At 35.5% G+C, this 9482-nt stretch overlaps 1 protein-coding gene across 1 annotated transcript; it reads left to right on the top strand.

Moving 5' to 3' along the window:
• The first annotated feature begins 5230 nt into the window (after window positions 1-5230).
• Window positions 5231-8969, top strand: LOC145012868 (cinnamoyl-CoA reductase-like SNL6). The gene is made up of 5 exons (XM_078971670.1): window positions 5231-5629; window positions 6558-6715; window positions 6973-7170; window positions 8093-8430; window positions 8706-8969. The coding sequence occupies exons 1-5, from the start codon at window positions 5476-5478 to the stop codon at window positions 8812-8814; spliced, it is 957 nt and encodes a 318-aa protein (XP_078827796.1). The 5' UTR covers window positions 5231-5475; the 3' UTR covers window positions 8815-8969.
• The last annotated feature ends 513 nt before the right edge of the window (window positions 8970-9482 follow it).

Genomic DNA, 9482 nt, shown 5'->3' with positions numbered 1-9482 from the left:
ACACGGGGGAATTATCAATAACTAAAAACACGTTGATGACAATCCAAAACCCCCATCCTTTACTGCTCAAAACTCATGCAAGAATACTCATACCGACTCTGAAGTTGGTTGCCAAATCAACTGATGCCCTTCTCGGAGTGCACATAACAACCCATACATCAAACTAGAAATTATCAACAGTTGAAACTGGACCTCAATAAGCCAACCACCTCGAACTCAACCACTACAAACTCAAAGAATTCCTAACCACAATAAGGTCCATGACTAATGGTTACTCGCTGTGGATACACTCATCCTTTCATAAACACGTACACCATGCATCACCTCGCTCTACGCCTTGCCTAATTCACCAATAACCCAAGTCTTATATGTCCATACCACAGATCCCCATAACCAATTCTCTAACAGCAATTGAACAGATTGCTGATCCTCTCAATAGTTACCCAGTTCTCCCCCACTTAGGGTTCGAACCATTACAAATTAGCATTCCAACAATATAGTCAACAGATTGTTTCACTAGGTACATCACACTTGACTCTTGGAACGTATAATGTAACACTCAATGATCTTCCCAATAGAGACCAAGAAACTCCAAATATTCCGAATCTCAGATGAAATTCTCAGAATCCCCCCTACGTGACTGCCTCTAGTCATTCTAAAATCTCATACTGACACACCACCAAATTTCCTAACTATCCCGAATTAGTCACAAATCTTGATCTGAACACAATGTACTGTCACACACCTTGTCTCCGATCCCTCAACCAACATTTCATCATGTGGATCATCATAGAAGCAAGAGACCTCACTTTCACAGTCGATACACAACATAGGCATCGAGGGCCGCCGGCCTGGTATACTTCTCTTGATCACCTGGAACTGCTGCTAAAAAGTATGCCTTACTCAACTAAGGCATCTCCTTATCCTCATCCATCTCAATCCATACTGATGAATCTCTCACGATATAAGAAATACCTCGCATCGAACATACCACAATTACTCTAGTGAAAATATCACAATTATGTGCTACCCTTTGGGGTTACCTCCAAACTCTTTAAGAAGGAAATCTTTATCTCGTTCGCTTCATACAAGAAGCGGAAATAGTGTAATTCACGTCATAGGATGTGACATTTTAACCGTCGGTCGACCACTCAACCCAGACCGCAATCTTCCTTAGCGTATCACCTCCACTCTTCCTTAAGTCTTGCGACTCCAACTGGCAGCCTACCAGTCAACTCTTCGGGATCTAAACTCAAATACCTCACAAGGTACACTCTATCGAAGCTCACCCATCATGGCCCTTTGCCCCACAGTTTACCATATCCATTCCCAGTCTAAACACCCATGGTCAGATAACTAGTAAAAATGGCAACACACTCTGCTACAAATCATTGTACCCGAACCATGTTATCTCCCTACTACCTACTATTTAGAACCTCTGGAATCCTCCATGTTTCGAGTATGGTTCCTATGCTTTCAGTAGTACGAGCCCATACTACCTGCCACATTTACCCATACTTTCCACATGGATCGTCCAGGTTTCCTAAGTAGCTACTCAACCTTCTCGATCACCAATACCATTGCACATGGTCGTACTCTAGCAAATAATCTCTTCTATCAGCGTACTCATATGACTAAGGTATTTCCCTAGGCTCTTCCTAGGTTCTCACACTTCTCTGCCATCAACTGCTGAAGAACTCCTCATGATGACAACCATCTACCTCCTAAATATCATCATATTCACTTAGTAGTTGTCTCCCATCATCAAGAGTTCCACAAAGCACAAAGCAAGCAACATTCAGGCATCGAACCACCTCCACCAACACATAAAACCCCTCTAGCACACAACTTCACTCGCTCTATCCGAAACTCTAAAAAGGCATTACTGAACTCAGGTAACCCTATCTCTCATAGGTATCTCACTACTCTCTCAGTAGATTCCTCAAATGTACATTTAGGTACCTCCCCTAGATTAATCCTCTACTCAAAGCTCTCTCTAAAATATTCTTGCTAGATACTCTTACTCAGCACATACAAAAAGAAAATAGCAGATAATATCAATCAATAGCATTCCCTAGGCTAACACATCAATAGCATTCCTTCATAATTTCCAAGCTCCATTTTAAGCTCCAAACGCGCATCCAACTACTCCCAAAGCGCTGCTCCACTCGAACTATCTAAAATTAACATAAAAAACATGAGCAGTATGAGAATTCTAACGAAAGACATGATCTGAACATTATTTAAGCTTATGCACATGAAATAACATAAAATATTATGCAAAGTACTACTAAAACTAATACTACATGATGCATAAAATGGCCTCTAACAGGAACATGGGTGGTTACATAGCGATCATGTTGGGATCACCCCTTTCGAACCAGAAGTACCTAAAACCATAACCATAAAAACCGTAAACACAAAGCTTATTAAGTTTCCTAAAATACTACATACCATACATAATAATCACATAATGGGCCCCTGCCCTTCATCGGGTCTCGCCCGGCATCGAGCCCCACTCGGTATACATATGTCAGTCATTAGGCCCCGTCTGGTATACATATAAACATATAAACATATAATCATACGAACACATGTGATAATCACAAAGACAATAACATACAATACATTCATCGAGCCCCGCCCAACATCAGGCCTTGCCCGGTAAGCATAAAACACATATTGATAACTAGCATATAATATACTAATCAAGCCCAACCTAACATTGAGTCCCGCCTGATATCAGATATCATTGCATGAAAATTCACGCAAACAACTAGCATTCTAATCATAAAAAACCATGGGTTGGCATTGGTGCCTTCGACCCATTAACACAATGAGGAAACTCACATCTAACTGCTGAATCACCAAATAAATCTCTGTCTGCTAGTCCGAAAAATCCCCGCGTTGTCATCATAAACACATCCAATTAATAATTGAATTTCGACCCATATCTAAGATTCTAAGTTAGGGTAAAAGACAAGTTTACCATTTATTTAACTTGGCCCAAATCCAAGACCTAACGCAACCATACAGAAGCCCAAAATATATGTGGCCAAATATTCCAAAGTGAGCCCGAACCCATCATGGGCCTAAAATTCAAGGAAGCCCAACATGCTAGTCCAAAGCCCAAAACCCCTAATGGCCCAAGGCCCAAAATCGACCCATTGGACTTCTATACATAACGCATGTTGTTCCTTCCTACAATGCATGGCATCCGAATGTAGAGCGTTCACATGCAAACACTTGGCGTTTGCTCGCTGTTCACCAACTTCCAAACCAATAACTTAACGGCTTAAGATATCAAGTCCAAACTTCAGATCCAATCATAATGGAACGTCTAAATCCACAAAGGTTCAAACTTTATGGCCATGCATGGTTACAATGAGCCCAAAGCTAAAACTCCAACTCCTTAGCCCATTAAGACATCTCAAAACATGTATGGAGGATTATGAAGACCCAAGATTGCATTTTTATAATTCTATACTCACTATTATGCTTGAAATGACAGTCCAAACCTTTGGGGCATTCCAAACTCATAAAAATCAATTCTTTGGGACAACTAGCCCTAAATCAAGATCTAACAAGTGAGACATCAAGCTCTGGACTTAATACTTCAAAATGATGCTCCAAGATGTCAAGAGTCCAGATCCACAAGCTAGAGAGTAACCATAATACTCCAAAGATATTCATTCTCTTATCAAGAACACTAAATGATACAAAAAGGTGAACCAAGGCTTCAAACTCTCATACACACTTAGGGTTTTCGAAATGAGTGTGGAGGCTGGAGTGGTGAAAGGTTTTGATGCCATAATGTTCTTTAAATAAGTGCAAACCCTAAAAATTAGGGTTTGGTCTCTGCGTGCAAACGTCTGGTGTCCATCATAGAACGTCCAACGTTTGAACGTCGAGCGTTCTATGCCAAATGTTTGGCGTTTGGACCAAAGAGCCAAAAATTCCTACAAGGGTCTAAATTGAAAAGTATTTGAATCGGGTGGTACACGTAGCGAGATCAAGAGAATGGGTAGCATCATAGTGTATCCGACTTAGATTAGTGAGAATCAGAGGATGGTGAACTGACTTCGCCTGGTGATGACATATTTTGAATTAATTTTGTTTTCAGGCTTCCATTACTAGTCTATTATAACTGATCATATGTAAAATCACCCCCCTCCACGATATGGCCCTATACGGTCGCTGACCATGCACACCATCAAAGATCTCTCTCTCTCTCTCTCTCTCTCTGTGTGTGTGTGTGTGTGTGTGTGTATGTGTGTGTGTATGTATATATATATATATATATATATATATATATATTATACTAATAAAAGAGTAATTCTTTTGTCATGTATCATCATTTTAGGCATTGTAATTAATATAATGCAACTTGTCAATCTATTGATTCTCCATTTCAAATTTTAAATTTGAAAATTTAAATTTCTCATTTTAATTACATTAAATTAATAACATTAGAATAAAAAATAAAATAAAATTATACAAATTCTAATAAAATAAAATTTATAAAAATTATAAGATGATATAATTTTATGTATTTATTTGAATAAACGATTATAATTTTATATATAACTAAAAAAGTATCTATTAATTAATAAATAATTTAAAATAATTAATTAATAATTTTAAGTTTTTACTTAGAAAATTCAATTAATTTTGTAACCGTAGTTCTCACGGGTGTATATATATATATATATATTCTTCTATCAGTTTGAGGTAACGGATATATTTGCTCCTTGACATTGTTTTTAATTAAGACCATCATCTATATTTTTTTTGTTACACAATTGGTTCAAATGTTGACCAGAGTGTCTGTTTTGTCCGTTTGTCCGTCAATTAGAGCAGCCCACATGGCGCCTACCACATAGAATATTTTTGTGTTGCTACCTTCCAGAATTCTCACAATGACTGTAAATAGAGTCTAATAAGAAAAAGACAAAACTACATATGCATGCAAGGCACGTGAGACGTTTTAACGGACAAAACAAAAGGCACAACCCAGGACCAAACATGTAACATAAAGAAAAAATACGAGACAATAAACCCGAATTAAAGATAAGAGAGTTGGATACCAAAAACGCATATTACCATAAACCACATGAGCATTATTGTATTCACTTAATATAATATAATGTAATAATAAAAGAAATGCAAGAAAATATAGTTGTCCACATACATGTGTCCCTAAATCTAACCATAAAACGATCGGATGGTTTACCGGTGAACCAACTCACTAATTATTATTGTCGACCTCCTACTTTTCTTTCCCCACGTCTATCGTTTCTTCTCATGCTAACTATCTCCTCTCCAACTTTCTTTCCTCCATTCTTATATAAAGATGCTGTAACTCGCATCCAAAACTAAGCCAAATAAAGCATATACCAAAAGTATATAACTTTACACCCCACAAAGAAGTCTTGTTTTACGTTATCTTTCTCGTTTTTGCGTATCACTGTGAAGATGGCACCAGCACTGGAAGCAGTAGAATTTGATGGATCATCGTCTTCGTTGAAGAGGGTGTGTGTCATGGATGCCGGAGGTTGTTTAGGGTTTTCACTTGTCTACAGTCTTCTTCAAAGAGGTTACTTCGTTCATGCCGCTGTTCAGAGTCGTGGTTGGTTCTTTAATTTCTTCTTTCTTAGCTTCTTAGTTGTTCTTCCATGTTTCTTTATATTCTTTTCTTTTTAATTCTATATCTTTGAAATCTTTGGTAAGGAATTGAGACATCCTGCTCTCTCGTTTCTTTTTCTTGTTCGAAGAATTTGGTAATCGTTTTCTAGTATATATATGTGTTTGTTTTATGATGTAAGAACTGGGGTTTTTCTTTTACAAAGAACCAGACAAAACTAGGCAGATTTGGGTATATTGAATTTTGTAAAAAGATGATCTTTTTAGAATTGGGATGTAGACCATGTGTATGATGAAATATGTCAACTGCTGATAGGGTGTGTGAACGTGACGACTCACGGGTTGCAAGTTGTCAACGAAGGCAAAAAGAAAAACTTGCCCTCATTATACGTAGCCTGTAGGGGACCCATGTGAAGACATTATTTTCATCCTATAAATATGTAGTCTCGCCTACAAGAATCCCTCATATTAACATGACGTGTAGGACACAAAGTAATTTTTAATGTTTATAAGTTTTCAATGGTTATTTAAAAATGACATGTCGACATGAAGATAACACAATATATGTTACATCATTTACAATAGAGACAAAATTTGTTAACTTTTTGTCCCGTCTAAAATGATGTAACAAGGTTTGATAGTTACTTGTTCTCAAATATTCATAAAAAGTCGGAAATACCCTTCTCTATTTCATCATCAAAATTTGCCCTCAAATGATTTCGTAGTCTCGTCAGTCTTGTACAATCCAATCTGGTGTAACAATAAAAAACACAAACCAGAAGTTAGAGTGAAATTATGAAATTTTCTTTTCACGAAAAAGTGAAACCCCCTTATCATGTTAATTGTCTTTAACTTGGTTGCAATATAAAATCAAAATGGCTTACAATTTATAACTCTTTTTTGTAATTTTTCAGTTGAGATGGAGTCTATGGAAAGAAGAATTGTAGACAACAAGAATTTGAGAGTATTCCACACCGACCCGATGGATTATCAAAGTATAGTGGAAGCTTTGGAAGGATGTTTTGGGTTGTTTTACTCATTTGAGCCTCAATTTGATCAACCCTCTTATGATGTATGTAATCTATCACTTTTACTTCGGTTAATTTCCAATCCAAAATATCGCATCATACATTCATTAAATTTTATTTTTCTTATTGGCTCATTGTACCTTAAAAATCTATACAATCATAGGAATGAAAATTGTTTCATATTTAGACCACATTGCTATAACATGGTGTAATATGAAGAAATAAAAGTAAAATGCAATAATAAACAAATTCTATGAAAGTACGTTGCTATTTCCAGGACTAAAGGCTTAAATGAAAACAGGAATTGATGGCAGAAATGGAGGTAAGGGCAGCACATAATGTATTGGAAGCGTGTGCCCAAACCGATACAATTGACAAAGTGGTATTTACTTCATCTGCCACTGCGGTATTTTGGAGGGACCCAAGTGACTCAACGCCTTCGTTAGGTGATTTTGATGAAAGAAATTGGAGCAATGTAAATTTTTGCAAGAAATTTAAGGTACATATACTTTAGTAGTAGTGTCAAGTATGATGGGATAAGTAGAAGGATGGAATGAAATGGTTCCTTATTCTTGAATGAATGTGATTCCTTGGATTTTGGTAATGTTACATCATGGAATGGTGTGAAAAATTGAAATATAACACATGTTATATGATTTTCAATGATACAAATCCTTTTTTCAAAAATTCACATTTTAATAAAGTACAATTTAGCTTATAAAAATAACTATAAAATAATTTTTTGTTATGCAACAACGTTTTACATTTTTCCCAATTTATACAACAAAGTGGTTTTCGAACGAAATGTGCAACTACGTTTGCTTCTCAAACCAAAATATGCAACATTCTGACCATGATCAAAATATGCAACCATGTTTCATAGCGTAAATGTTTATTATGCAACATATTTTTATTTGTTATTGATTTATGCAATGATGTTTTGCTTTTTGTTTTACAAGTTTATTCAATAACGTCTCATCTCATTTTTTTATATGAATTATGCATCCGTTTTCAACCAAATATTCATGTAAAATATTTACATCTTTTGGTCCTAAAATGAAATAGTGTTGCACTTTTTGTATAAAAAACCACTTTCTTATGGAAAAGTGAAATCTTATTACATAAATGTAGTTTTAATGAACTTTTATCATGTTTATTTGTTATATTCGTAAATAAAGTAATTTAAATTAAATAAATAATCTACAACGTAGAATTAGTACTATATATAAATATAACATAAATGCTCTATTTATATGCATAAATAGGTGGCCAACCAAAAATATCATCTAATATAATAACTCATTCTTCAATTCCATTATTTATTCGTTCCATTCCATTCTATTCAACTAAACTAATTGATGATGTCTCTTGATTTTAATGAGCATTTAACTAACCTCTTGATGGAAAAAATAATGAAACAGTTATGGCACGGTTTATCAAAAACGTTGACCGAGAAGACCGCATGGTCCCTAGCTATGGACCGAGGGGTGAGCATGGTGTCCATAAACGCCGGATTACTGCTGAGCCCTGATCTCACAGTCACACATCCATACCTAAAAGGTGCAGCCGAAATGTACAAAGATGGGGTTTTTGTCACGGTGGACCTTAAATTCTTGGTAGATTCTCACATTTGTATTTACGAAGACAGTTCAGCTTATGGTCGATATTTGTGCTTCAACCATGTCATCAATTCCAACGAGGATGCCGTGAATCTCGCACAAATCCTATTACCCACAGATATATCTTCACTACCACCCAGGTCAGTACAAGACAAAACATAATTAGTTATACTGTACTTGGCATGCATGAACTTTCAGAATATCAATGAGACAAAAACTGCATTTTTTTTGTTTTTTCCCAAAAAGATAGAACAAAATAGGACAATTATGCATTTTTTTTTTTTTGAAAGAGAACAAATATGTATCTTTTGTGTATGCAAAAGACGAGAATGTTCTCTTCATACTCATTATCAAAAATAAGCATGCATGAAGAAAAATATAGAATTTTAACGAATATTATTATGTTATTTTGCAGTATGATGGTAGGGGAGAACAAGATGGTGCCGCAAAGAATAAGCAACAAGAAGCTTAACAAACTCATGGCTAACTTTGAGGGTGGAGCTATGCTTAGTGCTACAGAATGAATTCAAAATACCATATAACAACATTTGTTGTAAATATGTTAATAAAGATAAGACCTTTTAGTCCATTTTGCCCGCATAAACACTGAAAAAAAGTATGTAACTATTTATTATACTTAAGTTATACGTTGATAATATAAAAATGTTTATTATATTAAGTTCGTCTTCAATTGGATTTTTTTCCCTGGGTATGCCGACAACACACTTGCTTATATTTTAGATTAGAAACGAATATAAGATTGTGTCGTTTGAAGAAAAGTGAGCGATGCTATAAACCGATTAGAAATTGTAAAAAGTAAAAACGACATTCGGTTATAAAGAAAATAAGATGTGCAAACTAAAATATTCCCACGAAGAGCTAAATTTCATTGAAGATTATGGACTCCGTTTTAAGAGTTTTATGATCCACTCAATATTTTTAATGGGCTTTTTGATCCACTCAATATTTTTAATGGGCTTTTGGAACTAAAAGGTTCATGTTCCGCATTTATTATCCGGGTCGACCCAAAACTGGACCTGATCCAACTAGTTTCAAGCGTATTTTGTCATGATTGGGCAATATTTGAAATAAGATTAAGCTCATTTATTTACGCTATAACTAAGCCCACAACCTCAGAAGTCCATATAAACATGCTATTGAATCAAAGTAATAGAAATTATTCTCTTTCAGT

Source organism: Lactuca saligna, chromosome 8 (assembly GCF_052625555.1).
Source record: "Lactuca saligna cultivar CGN05327 chromosome 8, ASM5262555v1, whole genome shotgun sequence".
In the NCBI taxonomy this organism is placed as follows: Eukaryota; Viridiplantae; Streptophyta; class Magnoliopsida; order Asterales; family Asteraceae; genus Lactuca; species Lactuca saligna.
This window is presented reverse-complemented; position numbering and strand designations above follow the sequence as displayed.